A 20,896-nucleotide genomic window follows, 5' to 3' on the forward strand; every position below is an offset into this window, starting at 1 on the left:
TATTCGGCGGGCAACATGCAGAGTCCATTGCATAGAAAATCGAAAGCGATAAGCGCTTCAGGTTTTGAGACAAACAAGATGAACTACTGACAGAAAGAGGAACGTCACTGTGTTTCCGATCACATGATACGGGTCTTTCACCGCAAAAACCATTATACAAAACCAAAAGACCAATTTGTAAACCCAGGTACATCAAAGATTACAGACAATGCCCTGTAAAATCAATCTCGGATTCCTCTTAACTAAACCAGTTTAAGATAATCACAGCTTTGCTACTAGTCCATACAGCTTCATGTTAAGCGAGGCGTCCGCACTTCTATGTCAAATATCGAGGAGGAAAAGTCTGATCTTGCGAGTCACCATCATTTTCTCCAAGAACACAAAATTTGTATCCTCATTGTGGTTTTACCAAAAAGCCATAGGGCCATGCGAATATGATCTCTTTTCTATATCCCAAAGCAAAATCTATATGACTGGAGCAGGAAAGTATCCGAGTTAATCGTGAAGAGCTGAGTAGATGTTCTACTGCATGGCTTGATCCCGAAGGAGCAAGCTTTCTTCTAATGATATTAACAAGCTGCTCCAGATAGTAAACTCTGTGGATGAAATTGTAACATAAACAGCATAACTGGTAATTGCCGCAAAGAGGATCTGATCTTCACACCATGTTGGTGCTGGAACGAGCAATTCTCTGAGCTTCTTCCAGGTCTTTCAAAAACCTACATAGCAGAGCAGATTCCTTTAATGATGAAAATCGTCAAGTTCCACATAAGCCCTTCCCCAATTATAAAATCCCAGGCTATGAAAGAAAGCCACAGAAAACATCCCTAGGGATGGACTTGACAAAAAGATAATGTGAATATCCCCACTTGAGATGCCAAAAGCCACAAGAAAGATTAGGCCAGCATCAAGCAAAAGCTAACTGCTAAGCCGTTTTAAGTTCATGGACAGTTGACATACTAAAGTGCAGCGACCTCTGCATCGATAAACTCCTTCCTAGATATGCCCTACCATATGACTATCGGGTGTTGCACATTACCTTCTTGAATTGAGTATTACAGAACCGCCAAGAATAAAACGAACTCCCACATTGCTAGCATTTTGAAGAGCAACAGACCGTGATTCCTCATAAGTTGTCCCGCCAACAATGAAAATAACTACCTCTTGTGGCCTGCAAACAAAAATCCGAACTCAAAGCTGCATGGCACATCATGTAGGATCTCAAAGTCAAATGCAACCTTCCAACAAATTTATCTTACACATTCACAGGAACACTCTTTCTGAATCACCCCCCTCCTTTTTCCAAAAAACAAAAACTTCACACGCCCATACAGAGGTTTAATTCCTTTGAAAACACCGATTCAAACCACATTCTAGCTTCACCAGTTCTGACACTCATCCATACTGCTTCACAAGAGACTGAATTCATGACCTAGGACCACTAGGTGACGGTATAAAACATATCCTACAATCTATGCCAAAGGCAAGGATGCATTATGTAATTTATATATTCATGTTTTAGTAACTCCCATCAAATTGAGCATCTAATTTCACATCCAGAAAGCACATTTATGCTAAAATTTGCAATAGTAAAACCATCATAACTCTTACTTCATGACGACGAGTGGGATAAATTCTAAAAAGTGATCAAACTTGAGAAAGAACCAGAAAATGTCCACAACAATCCAAGCAGAAGCCTTCACCCAAAAGACACATAAATTGAGTGATTTCAAGGAATGACAAACTCTGAGATCAAAACGGAGGTGCAATGTGCATCATTACAGAGAGAAGCACGAACACACCTGCCCTGCTGGAAATGGTTCCCAACAAATGGATAATCCACATCTCGCAGTCGGCCCTTTATGATGCTCTCCATGGTTTGGAACAAAAGAGGTTGATGTTGCGTATATACATTCTCCACCCCCTGAAACAGAGAGACACTATCAGTTTTGACAGCATATCTGTGTCACGAGAACCCCACTTCACTGAGCAGACCTTCAATCCACGTGCCATGTTGCGTGCAATATTTAGAAAATCTCGATTCCCAAAAAGATCTCCTGTCCGTTTATCCACACCAGCTTGCTTCAGTAAGAATTGAACTAGCTGGAATTCATGATATAGGCACAGTTATTTCCTGATTTAATCACTAGGAAGATTCACATGTATAAGACTACAAAATGCCATATGCACTACAATATGAACTTCCGAATATAGATATCCAAAATTAATGTTTTTGACAGAAAGAGTGAGAGAAAAAGCCAATCATATTGAATGTGCAGGTTTATGTGTTCCCTCAGCCAGTATATTGCACGAGAAAAGAATCCTTGATCACCATGTCTTCTTTTTCCATTTTTCTTTTTACTCGATAAGTGGTCATCACATGACACAGCACATTGGTATCTAATAACAGCGCAACTGCACTAAACATCCGCATCAAAATAGATGGCCATCAAAAGGGCATCAGTTTCCCTTCTGTGTCTTCACAGCATGAGGGAATAGATAATGAGGGAAAATAGTAAAATCATTCTTCAAAAGGAGGATAGTACTATTAGTATCAGTTTCCCTTTTGGGTCTAAACATTATTCAGAGACTCAGAGTATGCTAACAAGAATAGTCTCTCTCTTACCCCAGGCTTGTACTTGGCAGATCGAGCAGCCAGCTTGTTAAAAAGTTGCATCAACTGGACAGGGCTCTCCTTTTCATATCGAAGTGCATACAACATCACTAAGCGCAGTCGATCGATATTGGACACGCTTTCATTGTTCAGAAGATTCGTCACTGCCTAAATAAAAAATTTAAAAGTGATTATCAGAACCAAATGCCAACATTCTGAATTGACTAAGCAGAAACAAAAATTATACTTTCCTGTCGGAAAATTACAATTAAATATAAAACAATAGAAACATTTCCAAAGAGTATTAAAGAAAATGCAGAAGCATATAGAGGTCAGTCAAAATCAGAAGAATTTCACCCCATGAAAATTTCAACGACTTGAGCTCTCTGAACCAGCGAGTTATTGAGTGAAGCTGTTTTCAAAAAGCAGGTTAAGATGCTGCAGCCGTGGAGGAGCTGATACTTGAAGTGTTCAACAACCACCTTGTGGAAGCTGCAGCACCCCTTTAATCAGTGGGATTTGCCTATCAAGCCATTTACATTTGCAAGGTTTATATTCATGCCAGCAAAACTTCTGAACAAACACAACTCTTGTCCATGAACAATCCCATCTTGTTAACTTCAATGACAAAGCTCCAGACATGAAGCTAAGCTAATTTCGCTAAATTGTAAGCATTGATAAATGAGCATGTTATTTATATCAAATACAAAGAATCATGTGCCAACATATTTAGAACTATCTTTCCCAGTTTTGATCTTAATTAAATGATTGCAGACCCCGAGTCCCCAAAGCAACCAAACACCCACAGAGTAACACATCAAATTATGCACATTAGATGACCTCTCCATGTTGCATAGAATAAATGCTGACAGTACCTCAAAAGCTGCCACCTGGCCACCATTACAAGCCAATTCCTGCTCTGTCTCTGAAACTACCATCAGCTTTCGCTCTTCAACTATCTTGCTCATCTCTGTGACCAACGTCACATGCTTTGAAACATTCCCATGCATTTTCCTATACTCAGGGTAGTTATCAACAAATTTGGCCATGTCCTCTGCAGAACATCAGACCATTGGGTAAATACCATATGTATTATGCTTCCACAGAGTGGTGGTACTAAGAGATCATTATAATACAAAGTCAAATCGTACAAAGCTTTCATGCTGTTCTATACAAACCTATTGTCTGGATGCTTTGGTTACTTTTGGCAAGTTGCTGAAATTCGTCAACCATCCGTTTGATGTTCATTCCAATGTCACCAAAATTCTCATACATGTTAGCTTTGAAAAAAGCATCTTGTTCAGATGAAAGTACAACCTCCTGTAATGTGAACACAACAGAAAAACAATTATAAAATCAGACACATGCATAATTCATTATGGAAATCAAGATAGAGAAAGGCAGAAAGAAAACAACCTGCTGATCTGTAGGCAGCTTCTCCATGCTTCTTAAGTCAACTTTGTTATCTTCAATTCCAAGCAGCTCGTGAACCATTGCCTAAAACAATTTCATAAAACCAATGAGTTGCTCTCCATACTCCAAAGTAGATGATCAGGCATTTTTATGCAAGAATAAGGTATTTGTTTAGTAATACTGATGGTCATTGTATACCTGATAAGTCCATTGATTCAGCAATGGAGTCACAGGATCGTCCCTCCTATCAATTATCAGCAGCAATGGAGCAACTTCTGTTCGTCTGAAATCAAAAAGCCCACTTTCCTGTTGATACATCAACTTCTGCCAACATTTACCATTAAAGAAAAAACAAAGAAAATCAGGTTCTCCCTTCTCTATATTCAACCTCAGTAACCCGCCAAGCAAAAAAAATAAATAATAATAATAAATATGTAACCACTAAGGAAGGAAAAAGTCAAAAGTACACACAATTTTGAAGGGCGATTTACTAGTTGCTTCATCAAACAAATCTTTGAAGGGATTTCTATCATACCAAACCATCTATGTTAACAGGCAAGTGGTTTGAGTGTTGCAAGATGGACGTATTGAAAAAATCAAGTAAACCATACAATTACTGCATGCAAATTAGGAAGATGCAATTTGACCGTTAGACAAAAAGGGAAGAAATTTACTATGAATAAGCCTGGGCATGGAAGCATATAAGATGCACACAAAAGCGAAGGCAAACTTCTACATTTAGTAGAGTTTCCAAATTTACTCCCAGAAGAAAAGCCCAATCTACTGAATAAAGGAGATATATCAACTCAGCAGAAGCTAAGTACAATGACGGGAAAAAAAAGGTCTTGGGAAGACATCCACAGGACTAGTGGGGAAAAAAGGGTAAAACTTTATGCATCCCAAGGTCCATCCATATCTTACAAAAGCACATTGTTTCCTAATTCCAAATCATTACAGCAGTCTACTGTATTTGAATAGAACTCCACAGCCCAAACTAAGAAAAACATCAAAATATATGTCCTAGAACCATACTATTTTCCCGAGAATCTCTTGCATTCAAATCCAACTTACCGATGCTTCTTGTGCTATCCTTTTTGCAATGTCAGATGTCCTTTGGTAGCGGATCACAGGTCTCCGTTTCATGGCCAAGAATACTGCAGTGACACCATCAACAACTCGGTCACAGAATTGCTGCAACCTTGGGGGGTCGACAACTGCTGGGAGCATATACATGTGATTTGTCGGAATATTCAATGTGAAATGGAAAGGGTCTATAGCAACAAAATCTGCATAAAACTCCTGCAATATCAAATCGGCGGTTGGATCTAACAACAGAAAAGATGATGGCACTACAAGCTAATACTACAAAGCCATGATCAACTGAACTTTGCGCTAATATTAACAACAAATTAATAAAAAAAGTGAGTGAACATGGGTCTTCATTTGCATATTTTGTCATGGAAGTGAATTGTAAAACTAGTCAAGAGCGATTTGCAATACACATCTAAAAAGAGAACGGCGAGTACCTGAACTTGTTGAACAATCTCTAGCTCATCCGAATCAGCCAAAACATGTATCTGCGTATCCTTCAGTATGTTCGAGAAAACTACAAAAGTTCGGCATCAATGATCATCACTCTTTCATTCCCATCCACGATCATCTCAAGCGAACATCCAATTTCACCTTCGACGCAGAGATTAGAGAAACTCACAGAGGTGATACTCTCCGAACCTAGGGCTCGCGAGCTGCCGCCGCAGATGCTGAACGTTCTCCGACGTCGGGCGGAGAAAGCAAACCGCCTTGAGATGCGACATCGATTCCCTAGACTTGGAGACGGAGTCCACCATCTCCACCAGGAACACCTCCTTCTTCAGAAGCTCGGACTGCGAATACACCACGCTGACCACGCTGACCTGCGAATCACAGCAACCACCGCAAACACATAAAAAACGCAGAATCCCAATCAGCACCGCATCCCTCGCCCGATCGCTCGATCGAGCAATTCCGCAAGCAGAAGCGAGCAAACGGCAAACGATTGGGAGAGACAATACGCGCGGGGGAGCGATCGAGAGTCGAAGGAGGAGGCTTACGGTTTGAGCATCGAGGACGAGGACCTTCATCCCGGATATGTCCTGCAGCATCCGGTTGACGTAATCCCGCACGGCCGAGACCAGCACCATTTTTGGCCGATCGCCGTCTTCTTCGCCGGAGCTCCTCCTCCTTCGAAACCTGCCGGTGCCGACCGTCAGGCCAGATTTTCAGATCTGAGCAGCGGACGGGATCGGACGTCGAAGCATCAAAGCAAAATCAGGTGACCACACCGTTGAGGACTACGAACGCGCAAGATTTCGTGCGTTTTGGTTTTTAACTGCTTTTTTCTTCTTCTTTTTTCTCCTCTTTTTTTTTTTTTTTAATTTTCCCCCTAAGACGAGTTTTCAGGTCGGTCATAGCGACGGCCCGTTTCGGTCCGGGCCTGTCTAGGCCCGACGGACGAATGAGCGCAAAGCTTGAAATTGTTGATATCTTGCCCGCGTCACCTTCAGCCCGCCCCGCTGTCGCCCACGGCAACTTCTATACGAGGAATTCACAATTTGTTTCGTGCCATTGTACTTACTTAAAAGGGATAATAATACAAATGATCTCTAAACTTTAATTAATATGCAATATAGTTCCTAAACTTTTAATTTATTCAATATGATCCCTAAATTTTATCCAAATGTATGATATGGTCTAGGAACTTTTGATTTGTTAAATGCGATCCATAGACTTTTGATACATGTTTAATTCAATCCATGAATTATATAAAAAAAATATTCAATATTGTCATTATATCAATTTAAGTTTGGAAATAATATTGAACATTTTGATAAAGTACAAATACTAAATTGAATATGTACCAAAAGTTCAAAATCATATTAAACAAATTAAAAATGCATGGAGTACATTACACATTTATATAAAGTTTAGAGACTATATTAAACAAAGTGAGAGTTCACGGATCATATTATACATCGGGCCAAAGTTTATAATCATTTGTGTCATTTTCCCTTACTTGAATAATTTTCTCATGATTGTAATTTGCTTCTTTTATCAAAACGGTAATTAAACCTTCCCATATCACGATGGATCGGACATTCCTCAATAAATCCAGGTCATGTCATTAGGGGTTGCCACCCCTTACACTTGACACATATTAAGAAAGGGGCGATGGCGACGAGTTATTTATGTGCTTGCTTCTTCTTAACCGTGGAGGAGGGGTGAGTAGGATTTTATTTATTTTTGGTCGAAAAGGTGAGTAGGATCTTGGTGGGCGCCTGGCGGTACTCACCTTGCAACTGGAAATTGCCCACTAAGAAGTGGTTAGGTGGAACCTCAGTAGCTCCAAGTGATGCTATCCATTTGAACTTCAAAGGGTAAAAGTTCCACGGCCCCATCATTTGGGCTTGAAGCCCATAAAATTGGGCCCACGACCTCAGCATTGAAGCCCAATTGTAATTTTCAACCGAGTTCCCTATCAAAACACGGTCCAGCACTAGTCGTGATTTTTCCTTTTTTAAAATTTTTTATTATCAGCAACTAAGACGTGTACCCGCGCATTTCGCGGGAAAGCGCTATCGCAAAATTTCGACGGAATCATAATGATTCGACGAAAATCGCATGATTAGGTGCGTAAGAAAAGTTGGGGTAATAAAGCAAAGGAAAGCATCTCCCGAGTCCACCCACGATCTCGCGATTGTTTATTAAAGAAAAACAGAACGAACACGATAAACTCGAAATGAAGTTAGGGTTCTTATCGGCATAATTACCGAAAATACATGTCATGAATTTATCTGTAGACGTTAATTCGATCGTGAATTTTTTTGATTTATCTAATTTAATCATAATTTTTTTAATGATTTACCGATGTAACTATTCCAACTGATTTTGACTTGATATCGCTAACTTAGGTGATTTTCACAAATTTTTTTATATCCCCCCTTTTTTTTTCTTTTTCTTTTTTTTTTTTAAATTAATTTAAAATTAATTTTTTTATTTTAACTAAATTCAATTTTTAAATTATTATTTTTAAATATTTTAACTAAATTTAATTTAATTAATTCTATTATTATTTTTTACCACATCAGCTTAAAACGATGCCGTTTTTGCATTATTTTGCCACATCATCATGCAAAACAATGTCGTTTTGGGCATGCTTCACCGGAAAAATACCACGTCGGCGTTTTGGCCAAAGTGACACTTAAATGATCCATTTTTCTTCGAATGTGGCACTTAAGTGTACCTTTCGTAAGTTATAGCACTTAAGTGTCCTTTGAGCAAAGTTATAGCACTTGAAGCATTTTTTTACCGTAAAATGACTTATGTCCACGTTAACTACCTTTTACACAAAATTGGTCAAAATGACCACATTATAAAGTCGTTAAAAGATTTACGATGACTAAATTATTTGCCATTATACAATAGATCTATAACTTTTTTTTTATATATAATTTTTCCGCTTCTTACCGAAACAATAAATAGCTTCACCTTCCACACGTAAATTAGTTAGTTTTGCAAGCAATCATAGATAACTTAATTTAAAACAGAGCGCACTTTGGTAACTACACAGGAAATGCCTGATGGGTAAGGATTTTCAAACCTTTGGAGTTAGCTTTTAGTTGCATTCGTAAAAATCAAATAAATGTTTAGCGTCGGTAATTTATGGTGACTGATTTTCATCTTCTTGTCAGCCGAAAGAAAATGTCATCTTCTGTTAAAATCATAATAACGAGATTTTGTAGTTATTACTGTAATATTTATCATAAATTGGTCCTTCTTATTGATTTAAAAATCATTTGCTGAATCTCATGAAAAATCTTCTCGTTGTTCGTGAATATTTTCCTCATGTTGCGGTAATGTGTTGTGGGCCTTGTGGGGCCTAAATGCAGGTGGTTGATTATACCGTTAATTGCCTAATGATAATTATAAGCGAGAAATTAAAGATTTTTATTGACGTAGATTCTTTAAATTTTTTTTGGTTATTTCGTAGAATTCGATGTGTCGCCTCCCATCAAATTATGATTCTCATGCCCACCACCACCCACTACGATCTACTCATAGATGGTATAGTCCATGAGGTCAGCTCCACCAGTGCACCGGAAGCCATGAAGTCTCTGTACACGAGATAGTAGATATTAGCGATGCAAACCAATCGAAAATTCACTCGATATATGATAAGAAGTCACGATCCTATAACCACCCATCACGGTGGCTCAGTTGGGTAGGCACTAAACTTCCATCGAGGAGGTCTGGTGTTCAAAGCTCCTGCAACTTGCCTTGCAGAAAGGCTAATTTTGAGACTTTTGACAACTTACCTAGTGGCATGTGTGGTGGCTAACACGTGTCGCCTTTATAGTTTACCTCCGGCTGTCGGCCATGCAAGGTTTCCTAAGTTACTAAAAAAAAAAAAAAAGTAGTCACGATCCTGTAACAGACGGTCCAATGCACTTATCCCCAGAGTGTCATTTAGCCATGTTATAATGCACATGCTAGAGCAAATTTAGGGTGGTGCAGCAGACAAAAGACTCGGGACTCGAGTATAAATAATTCCGCGGCAATCCGCTATTTAATTCTTAACCAAAGCGGAAGAATACCATGGAAGCCCACTACCGCTCAACTTCCCGCCTGAGGGATATGTTTATTGTTTTTCCCTTTTTTTACTCACCTTAAAAATCGGAACTCCTTATTAAAAAAATAAGATGTTAGTTAATACAGTTTTCATCTTGTCGGTTCATAGTAATGTCGGTAGCCTCCATCACCCAGAGGAGATGAATATGTATAAAATAAAATCTCGACAAATTAATACATAATAAAGCAAGTAAAAATCCAAGTCTGCATGAGATCTACATTTTAGAACAAAGTTTAAAATCTATTATACGGTAGAATAGACTCTAAGAGCAACCTATGAGTGTGCAATAGACTTTTGCAATAAACAATAAGAGAATAAGAGTAAGAGAAATTGCACATTTATAGTGATTCGACTTAGATAAAGCCTATATCTACTCTTCTTTCACGTAGATGAATTTCATTATAGGATCAATATGAGATTATTACTTTCAATGCAAACACTCCGTGATAGATCACACTCTCTCACTAATTCACTCTTTTGATATTTCTCTCATAAGTTACAAACATTTGAGTACGTGAAAGATAAGTGTTTGCTCAAACTTTGGAATCATAGATTTTAAGCCTCATCTCTTACTTGCTTCTTAGTCCCATGATCTCCTTATATATTCCTCAACTTCCAAAACTAACCGTTAAACAGCTTCCAAAGGATTGTCTTCCATTTTGGTCAATGGACAGGACTATAAAAATAGAATATTCACTTGATTAAGATCACCCATACAATCATATTCTTGGTCTTCATAAATAGAGCTCCTTCATTTAGAAAGAACTTGTCTTCAATATTGATTTCCCAATTCATTTGATTTAGTAAATCTTTCACAAAGATGTGAAATCCAACCCAAATTGCTAGCCATTGTCGAATATGTGATAATCTCATTCTAGATTTGTTTCCCTTTGGATTAGTGAACAAATTTCAATATTTATTTAGTTTTTACGTTATGAGGATGTCAAGATGAAAAGTTTTTTTTCTTGTTCTGAAGATGTCAAGATGAAAAGTTTTTTTCTTCTCTGACTGAGAATGTATTGAAAATATGAGAATGTGTATGAATGGATTCAGTCCAGATGCTACAATAAACTTATCGACCATATACTTAAAATATCATTCTTCAAGACAAATATGTTTTAGTCGAAAGTTTTGTCAACTTCAAAATTTGTTGGAAGTTTTCTCTAACACACATGAGTCATCTCTTTTTGTCTATGCATTTAGTTTCAAAATAAAGCATAAACTTAGGGCAAGAAGATATTACCCGACTAGTCATCAATCTATTGTATAGATACTAATTTAATACTAAACTTTCGGATTTCGATTGGAAGGGTTATATTGGAATTTCATGCATATGTTGATGCCTCAATTGGTAAAATTTAAAAATTTGGGATTGAATTGACTTTCATATAATAAGTTTAGGAATTGAAATGGTGATTCATGTAAGCTTGGACTTTGCAAGGATTACCCATGATATTCAGAATTATTCTATAACAGAAAAACACATCTTAAATAAAACTCAAGATTTAATTTATACCGTTGCTTTGATCCGTTGAGAGACTTGACAAAGGCAATATTAACTTGTCATCAATCATCGCTAGTAATTTACCAAAACAAAGAAAACGGTAAAACCTGTAGATACAAATGGAGTTCGATATGCCCTGAGGGGGTGGGGAGCATGTACGGATTGAATATTATTGATGGACAACATTATGTTGATATAAATCTTAATTGTACTTAAAATTTTACATCATATATATGTGGACTTGTCTTTCAATAGATATCTAGATTGTCATCGCAGCGTTTTTGTTAGGTAGAATTCTGAAGTTATGCATACTAAAAAATCTTGAATTCTATTGTTCGTAGACGTATTAATTTATGATGAGAGGGATACCGATGTTAAAAGCAAAAAACCTTTTTTTTGTTTTCTTTCTTTTATTAACTTTTGAGGGTGTCCGATGCTAGTTAACAATCAACTAATCTCTCACTAAGGGTAAGAAATTCGCCTACCATGACCACTCGGTGCCACGTAGATTAGTGATTCATGAGATTGGTTCCAAAAAATGTGATGTGGCCAGAAGGTCAAGTCATTCATCTCGCAAAATATTTTCCAAAAATTACCCCTCAGTACAATGTCTTCGTCAAAACTAAAACAAATTTTCTACGCAAAACCTTCCAATGTTCCTTCTCTCATTTTCTTTCAACATTTCGGATAAGTGTTTGTGTTTTTCGTTATTTTGAAGCAACGACAAAATATTCTGCTCTCCAGATGATTAGTACCTTCACTGGTAATAATAAAAAGAAAGAAATGATATTAACCGTTTTTCTTTTTTTCCATCTGATTAAACTTATTAATCTTTTATTAATTAATTATGAAGCTGTACATATTGATCAAAGTAGGGGGCAGGTGGTATTAATACTAAATTCTCAGATACTGGCTGGCGGTGGTTAGCAAGTTCTTATCGTGTCGTTTAGTTGCACGGGAATACTTTAAATCCCATCATTGAGATGGAATCATTCATCATTAATTGGGCCGCTCGCCACACTGATTAGCTCCCTAATTCAATATTTACTTTAAAAAGAGCGGCCAGTTTCGTTCGGGTGGGGGGAGACTGCCTAACAACACATGGCCTTTGACCAGACCTAGCTCGTCTTGTCTACCTGGATTAGGTTCGAATCGAGGGGGACACAGTGGTTTACCAAGTTCCTAAAATCTCCTTTTCTATGTTATCTCCTAGCCTACAAGTCCTATTCACAAGGACGTGTCAATTACTAATTCATCCACATCACGTTTTTATATGAGCACAAATTTTATATTGGCCCCATTTTTATTTTGTCTCATAAAAAATAACAAACTTTCACTCCTATCCAAAATCTAACATTTACTATTAACTTTCTATTTGAAGTTAACCTTATTTCAAGAGAAAAGGTTCTAGTTGTGATCCATGGTTTCTCTTGACAAGGCGGGTGATCTATATAGCGAGAGAAATTCAATCGGGAGATTTTTTTACTTGCTAGTGAAGTATAGGAGATGGCATAGTTTCATTGTTATTCTTCAAGCTATGGCTCAAACAAGAAGAAAATGGATGGTGTTAGCCAACAAGTGTACATGGATTAAGGACAATCAATGAATATAAGTTAAGGGTAGATTTATTTAGTGAAAGTTGATGATTTTTTTTTCCATACACACACGTTTGTGTTTTGTTTTTTTACGAGACAAAAAAGAGTTTGAGCCAAATTTGTCCATTGACCTAAAGTTGGTGCTTTTATACGAGACAAAAAAATGTTTGGGCCATATTTGTCCATCAACCTAAAGTTGGTGCTTTTTTTTTGAATTAACCCCGTTTTTATATGATATGATATATATATATATACACACACACACACAATTATTGCTTTGAGATGACACATCCATTAATCACAACATCGCATATGCAGGGCAATCAAAGTCAATTTAGTTAATACAAAGACCACCTATTCAGACAACCAAAATGAATTTGCATGGCGAATTTAATAACACTCCCTCCCTCCATATAAATCGATGATCCTCACACATCCTAAATATCGTGTGAATGGGACCATAGTAATGGGATCACATGTGGAACATGATAATGGGACAAGTCAATATTTATTTTTAAAGAAAAAGCTTAACTTATTGTAAATGGGTAAACAAATGTAATCATAACAAATCACTTTACCTTGAAGCTTAGGACATAAAGCTCATGTTTAGGAAAAGTTACCTCTCGAAGATAACTCTCTTATTGTCTAAACAAAACAGCTTTGAAACTAAACTTACTCCATCATTGTTAGATCCACTTAGATAAATATTTTTTTTAAATTTTTTTTAACAAAGGCACATTGAACTTTTTAAACTAAAATGAACTAATTATGATGATTTTTTTTTTTTTGTCTTAGCAGTTAGTTATGCCAATTTAACTAAGTTGGGTTGGCAATTTTTAACACGGCATAACACAATTTGAACATGACAAAAAAATAGAGGAACTAAGTTAAGGTTGGTTGTGTTTGGGTCAATTTCATATCAACTCGTGAAATATGACTGGTAATTTATCATGTTTGCGTCGAACCTGTCATATACAAAATTGATTCATATAACTCATTTAAATTAATAGTTTAGCATTAACATGATATATAAATATTTATTTGAGATACTATCAATTTAAAATATTATTCTTTCCACGTTATTCACAATAAAGAGTTTAAGATAATGATATTTCATTGACTATGAATATGTTTTTTTTCTATTTGATTCAATGTTGACAAATTGTTAGATTTTATGAACATGCATTATATGAGAAACTAAGGATAATTCATATGACTCTCACGTTGGCGAGTTGATTTGGTGTTTTAATGGGTCATGTGATTATGTCGAGTCATTAACCTATCATTTTAAATCACACCACAAGAACCGAGTGGTGTCGACTCATTAGCTTCTAAATTGTGTTCATGTCAAATCACGTTGTGCGTATGTCGACATGGAATTATCACGGCATTGCCGATTTTCCCTAACCCAACCAGCAGCTCGCTCAAAGAGCATGAGCCCGCGCATCCCGGTAACCTCCGGTTTTACGCGACGGCACGAGCCGAATGGTCAATCGGGGGACCGCCCCCCCACCGCCCCAATGCGAGGAGGAATCGGAACAGATCGTACGGTTTGCAAATGGAAGTCCATAAACAAGGGGGGGCTCAAAACGCACGAAACCCTACCAAGTACCAACATTTTCCATCTGCACCGACCACGATTAATTTACTCGGGGGAATTACTGGAGAAATCTCTGTTAAGCTTCCTCCAAATCCATCTGACTGCTCTTGGGAATCCCCCCAACTGGAATGTGCGAGCACTGTTCCCATGATCGCCACCTCCACCCCGGGAACAATATTTTTATTCACGTCCCAGTCGATGCCGCAATAATTGCCCCCCGTCACGACGTGTCAGCAGCGTTCATGCCGATTTTTAATGAGAACAAAGATGGGATTTTTACCGAAACGCGGACAGGGGAGGACGAATTAAATAATGGGTTCTGGAGGCGGAGAATGTTAGGAAGCGGAAATGGTAAAGCGCAAGTGGCCGCCACCGATTTTGGACATTTGACCATTTGGAATTTTTGCCTCCTTTGTTTATAGAGCTTCGGAGGGTTTGAAGAAGTCGGGACGACGTTGTCATTGCCAAAACCTTAAATTAAAGAGGCAACGAGACAGCTATTCTCTCGCTCGGCACTTTGCTTGTTATCGTGTGTCAACCCCTCTCTCTCTCTCTCTCTCTTTCCTCGAATTGCAGGAAGGCAACGGTTTTTGTATGAGCTCTCTTGCATTTGTTCTTCCTTCTTCTTTTTTACTGTTTTCTAAGGGGCTCTCTCTGTCTCTCTTTTGTCCTTTTGGCTGATTCTTGTTCTGTGGGTACGCAGGTGGTGCCTCCACCGAGCCGCCACTGAACCGTCGGAGGATGAGAGGACCTTCCCCAGGCTCCATCGAGCCCAGGCACCGACTCTCTACTTCCTCCAAGTCGGCCTCTCTCTCTCTCTCTCTCTCTCTCTCTGGTGTTTTTGTGTGTGTGTCAGCCGATCCATTTTGCTTTGTGCTATCTCATGTGGGTTATGTCCATTTAGGCTTGTAGAGTTAAAAAAATTGCTTCTTGCCGATGAACTCGACCCCTCTGTTTTGCTGAGCAGTATCGAGTCACTGTCGAGATCACATTGGTGGTTTTGGGAGTTGAATTGGCGTTGGACCCTTTCTTTTGCGTGATGGGCTGTCCTACCGGCGGCGACTTGGTCTCCTCCTTTTTATTGGCTGAGATCAATTTGTTTGGTGAGCTGTTTAGTTGCTAGAGCTTTTGCAATCGATTGAGCAACGATGTAGGTTTGCTTACTGCGCTATGTGGCGGAAGACTTAGACGAGCTTGATCGATTTTCGTTTCGAGATTGGAAATTGTCGGGAATGCCGAAATCGATGTCTTGTCTGTTTGAAATTCTCAATCGGAGTTGGTTTTGGGTTGGAAAAATGTGAATTCTGCAAATCAGTTCAGAACTTGTCCAGCATTTTTATCCTTACACGTTCGATGTTCAATTTTCTGGACACCATTTGACTTATTAATTTTGGAGGGTGGAGAAGTTAAATTGTTTGAATAATGCCATGGGATAGTATTATGACAGATTAAGGTAGGTACGATGCTTTTAAGTTAATAATGGCTCATCATTGTCTAATTATCAAGCTGCCTTGTTGTTGTTGTTTACATAGCCAATTATTTATATCCTGCGGTGGTTGGGAAGGGGTTGTTGGGTTGAGAAAGGACAGCAATACAAATTGGAATTTATTTGTTTGATTGTTTCAAAATCTGAAGTAGTGTGTACCTTGTCAATTTGTCCGTTTCTTCTTTGCTAAGGGGAGAGAAAAATGTGTACCCTCCAGTTTCGCAGCATCAGTTCCTACATACAGAGAACAGACTAATCTTGTGTGCTCATACACTGCCATGGCATGCTATTTCCATCAATCCAGATTATGTTCTGCCTCCTGCTTAAGTTTTCTATCGCTGTTAGCACTTTATTCTTGTGCTTATGTTAGTGGTCCTAGCATCTTGATTTGGAATATAAAATGTTTTTTTTTGTGTTTCATCTCCTGTTTAGTATGTGTAATATGCTACCGAAATCAAATATTTCAGACCTCTGCCTTGTTTCTGCTATTGCTTCTCTCGTTAAGTTTCTCTTCGAATGATTTGAAGAATTCAAGAAGTAAGGTTTCGGAAAGGGATCGCATTTTGCTCAGAAGCTGTATATACATAATAGTTGGTACTTGTGTGTACATTTATCAAGTTATGGAGGAAAATGTTTGTGCAAGAAGTAAATGGTCACTGATTGGTGTCTTGCAGGCGTTCTCACTATAATAGGGAGAGAATGCCTGTGGTATTAAGTTCACCTTCTCGAATGATGTTCACCTTTGTTGAAATTTGTGTTCTGAATGATTGACAACTCTTATAAAGCTTCCAGCTTGTGTTGGTTTATCAACATTGACCCGTGTTTGTTGTTTATTTATTTGTGTTGTCTTTCACTCATTCCAGGATACATGTTCACTGCTGTCTTCTTGGTGCAGTGACGAGACATTTAAGAGAAGGTTCCAAAGGAGTAAATATTTCAAAGGTGTTGAGAAAGCTTTCTATTTACCCATCCAAGCAAGGAATTTGAACTGCAAGATATCAACCTTGAAAGTTGTTCTGCTTATCATTTTACTGGGAACTTTTCTGACACTCTATTGTTCTCCGGCAATTTATAATACAGATCATCCCACTAGTTCTTCATCTCGGTAATTCTTGTGCACCAATCCTCCATCAGAGTGAAAGTTTTTTCTTTTTCTTGTTACTTTTTTGGGTGCGAACTGTTACTTTCCTCTCTTTTTTTACCTGTGGGTTGGGCTAGAGGGATTAGACATATACAGTTTTTCCAAGTTTGACTTCATTGTTGTACTATATATAGTTAAATACGTGTTATGCACACACTTCGATATGGTGATGCTTTACTAATCTAGATTTCCTGCAGGCCAAGTCTCATTGGTAGATGGACAAGAGAGACTGCCGGTGCAGATCTCCGCTATGCGTCATTGCTGGACATTAATTGGGATCAGATCTCAACTTCTGTTGAGAAGCTGACTGATAAGAATGAGTATCAAGGTGTTGGTCTGTTGAACTTTAATGAAAACGAAATTGATAAATGGAAGCAACTATTCCCTGATCCCGAGCATGTCATATTACACCTGGAACATGTGGCTTACAACGTAACCTGGGAGTCGCTCTATCCTGAATGGATAGATGAGGAAGAAGAATTTGAGGTCCCTACTTGTCCTTTTTTGCCTCAGCTTCAGGTTCCTGGAAAACCACGTCTTGATCTTATTGCCGTCAAGCTTCCATGTAATAAGGCAGGGAGGTGGTCAAGAGACGTGGCTCGTCTCCATTTGCAACTTGCAGCAGCCAGACTTGCTGCTTCTGCTAAGGGTTATCATCCAGTGCGCGTGCTTTTTGTTACTGAATGCTTTCCAATTCCAAATCTCTTCACTTGCAAGGAACTTATCACTCGCAAAGGGAATGTTTGGCTGTATGAGCCTGACCTAAATAAACTGAGAGAAAAGGCTCGTCTTCCTGTTGGGTCATGTGAACTAGCGGTGCCTCTTAAGGCTAAAGGTCAGCTTCTTCTTTATCATGTTATGATCTCCTTCTTCTCAAAATTTTTGTGCGAAGTGAACAGCCTTTTCTTCTCCCACATTCCACCTAGCCAGTTCTTAAACCGGATTCTGCATGGCATCAAGCCATTTGGCCAATATAGACACATCCAAAGCATGATTGCACAGAATCCTGCAAAATGTTAATTGTGAGAAGTAATTTGGGGTAGGAATTTGATATCTGCCAGTGTGACACCTGGGATGATTACTGCCAAAGTGAACTAAGAACTTGATGAATCAGTTTCAGAGAATGCAAATAGCCTAGAATTGCATTCCCTTCTCTTTTGGTTTTCTTTTTCTTTTTTCACCCTGATTGGATTGTTCATTTTGACAGGGCACTTTTACTCAGAAAGGGCACATCGAGAAGCATATGCTACAATCCTGCACTCTGCTCATGTCTACGTTTGCGGTGCCATCGCAGCAGCTCAAAGCATTCGCATGGCTGGTTCTACGCGGGACCTTGTGATACTTGTTGATAAAACCATCAGTGACTATCACCGCAAAGGTTTGGAGGAAGCAGGGTGGAAAATCCACACGATCCAGAGAATCAGGAATCCAAAAGCTGAAAAAGACGCGTATAACGAGTGGAACTACAGCAAATTTCGGCTTTGGCAGCTGACCGATTACGACAAGATCATTTTCATTGATGCTGACTTGCTTATCCTCAGGAATATTGATTTCCTGTTTGAAATGCCCGAAATATCTGCAACCGGCAATAATGCTACTCTGTTCAACTCTGGTGTGATGGTGGTCGAGCCATCAAATTGTACATTCCAGCTGCTTATGGATCACATTAACGAAATCGAGTCCTACAATGGTGGGGATCAGGGGTATCTTAATGAAATATTCACCTGGTGGCATCGGATCCCTAAGCACATGAACTTCTTGAAGCACTTTTGGGAAGGCGATGAGGTGGAGAAGAAGGAGATGAAAACACGTCTGTTTGGTGCCGATCCTCCAATCCTTTACGTCCTCCACTATCTCGGTAACAAACCATGGCTATGCTTCCGGGACTACGACTGCAACTGGAATGTAGACATCCTGCAGGAGTTTGCGAGCGATGTCGCCCACCGGACGTGGTGGAAGGTCCACGACGCCATGCCGGAGAACTTGCACAAGTTCTGCTTGCTTCGTTCGAAGCAGAAGGCGGGTTTGGAGTGGGACCGAAGGCAAGCCGAGAAAGGGAACTACACAGACGGTCACTGGAAGATCAAGATAAAAGACGAACGTCTAAAGACATGCTTCGAGAAGTTTTGTTTCTGGGAAAGCATGTTGTGGCATTGGGGCGAAAAGAACTGGACCGACAATGCGACCGTCACTCCCTCACTGCCTGCGATTAGTACATCATCCCTCCCTTCTTTATGACCCTGACCCCCTTCCGATCTTCGCCTCCATTTTGTGCAAATCATACAGGGACTCGGATCATCAAATAGTTACAGTTCCAATCGAATACTACATAAACATTGCAGCCTTGCCGGGTCGCATCCTTCCGATGTGTGTAATGAATTCAAATCGCATACTCAATAGTGAAATACATTCCATTTCTTGGAAATTCACCTGGCAGAATCCTTTGAACCAGGTTTGACACTTGGGGCGGACGAGCTCTGTTTCGTGATTTTAAAGTGTTGCAGATAGACCGCAAGAGGATCAATTCAAATTAATATGCCATGACTGTTTATAACTTTCTAATGTAATTATCGGTGTTGGCACCTGAAGAATGAGTTCACCACGATGGAGTCCAGCGATGAGTCTTTAGTTGCTTGCAAGAGAATCTTAGAAAACAATAAGAAAAGCGATTTGGCAAAACAGAGGCCACAAAATAGCCACTTTAGATAGACCGTCTACTGGGTTGATTAGCAATTATTCTAACGGGACTCTTTACGAATTGGGTTATAAGCTCACTTTATAATCTTATAATGCAATTGATTTTCCTTGGACATTCATAGGTCGATTATGCTTTATTACAATGAATTTTGGCCAAGTGGGTGCAAATTACACTTGGTTACAGTATCTTACTACACTTTAAAATAAGGGTGACATAAGCAAAGGACAACGGAGTTTATTGACATGACGACGAGAAACAAGGATATCGGATAAGTTTCACAAATTGGGATGTGTTGCTAACAATTGAAATAATTACACAAATGACATATAGATTTTGACCCAATATTCAATTTTGTCCATAAATTTTTAATCTACTTAATGCGGTCCATAATTTTTTTTTAAATATTTAATTTAGTCTCCAAGTTATTTTTATATGAAAATGTCCAATATTGTCTTTCTATTAATTTAAGTTTGAAGACAACTTTAAGCATTTTCACATGATTTGGAAATTAAATTAAACATGTACAAAAAATTTGGGGACTATATTGAACAAATTAAAAAATTCAAAGACGCTATCATAAAATGAGCTAAAATTCAGTTACCATATTAAATAAATTTAAAATTTAAAATCCACATTATATATTAAGTTATAGTTTAGAGGTATGGTACTGTTCAAGGCGTGCTCAGCCCCAAAAAACACCGACTTCTTGATACTATAGAAGCAAGTTTAGTACGTCTAGTAGATTTGAGTATGTTAGCAAATGTTTCTATAGTGATGGCACTACTTTAAGTTAGAAACGTTCGCAATACGGTAGCTGTACTACTTCTTGTACTGCATACGACGATTACCCTTCCTATACTTTATATGAAAAATCGACGATGGTAAATAGCTAGTATATTTTGTAAATTATTGAAAGTGCAATAAATTCAGTATATTGTTAAATGCATCAGTTGTTAGTGGTGAACATTTTCTACAGATCGGCAGTACGTTTGAGGACACAAATCTATAATTAGTAAATGTTAGCGTGGATTGGTTGCCGCTTGTTTCCCGACAGTGATAAATCCTCTTTCCGGTCAATTGAAGTTGACTTTGGTCAATAGATCACAACAAATCCAGTGGCCAAACCCAAACTACCCCACCCTTAAAAATGCCAAAAACCAGCTGCAAATGTCGACACGAG

At 38.5% G+C, this 20,896-nt stretch overlaps 2 protein-coding genes across 4 annotated transcripts; one reads left to right on the plus strand and one right to left on the minus strand.

Moving 5' to 3' along the window:
- Positions 1-6,374, minus strand: LOC104449624 (vacuolar protein sorting-associated protein 45 homolog). Its single transcript, XM_010063850.3, has 13 exons — positions 6,118-6,374; positions 5,739-5,940; positions 5,554-5,633; positions 5,099-5,326; positions 4,226-4,351; positions 4,031-4,111; positions 3,793-3,934; positions 3,490-3,668; positions 2,627-2,782; positions 1,996-2,103; positions 1,803-1,924; positions 1,040-1,171; positions 1-719 (listed from the first exon to the last, which is right to left on the minus strand). The coding sequence occupies exons 1-13, from the start codon at positions 6,205-6,207 to the stop codon at positions 659-661; spliced, it is 1,707 nt and encodes a 568-aa protein (XP_010062152.1). The 5' UTR covers positions 6,208-6,374; the 3' UTR covers positions 1-658.
- An 8,317-nt stretch (positions 6,375-14,691) lies between these two features.
- Positions 14,692-19,548, plus strand: LOC104449625 (putative UDP-glucuronate:xylan alpha-glucuronosyltransferase 3). Of its 3 annotated transcripts, XM_010063854.3 has the most exons (5): positions 14,692-14,983; positions 15,095-15,191; positions 16,773-16,982; positions 17,216-17,853; positions 18,226-19,548. In XM_010063854.3, exons 2-5 carry the CDS (start codon positions 15,133-15,135, stop codon positions 19,254-19,256), a joined length of 1,938 nt encoding a protein of 645 aa, XP_010062156.2. In that variant the 5' UTR covers positions 14,692-14,983; positions 15,095-15,132; the 3' UTR covers positions 19,257-19,548. The 3 variants fall into 3 exon arrangements, with proteins under 3 accessions (XP_010062156.2, XP_010062155.2, XP_010062154.2); XM_010063853.3 differs by having other exon boundaries at positions 14,692-15,191; XM_010063852.2 differs by lacking the exons at positions 14,692-14,983; positions 15,095-15,191 and adding an exon at positions 15,508-16,217.
- The last annotated feature ends 1,348 nt before the right edge of the window (positions 19,549-20,896 follow it).

Source organism: Eucalyptus grandis, chromosome 6 (assembly GCF_016545825.1).
Source record: "Eucalyptus grandis isolate ANBG69807.140 chromosome 6, ASM1654582v1, whole genome shotgun sequence".
Lineage (NCBI taxonomy): Eukaryota > Viridiplantae > Streptophyta > Magnoliopsida > Myrtales > Myrtaceae > Eucalyptus > Eucalyptus grandis.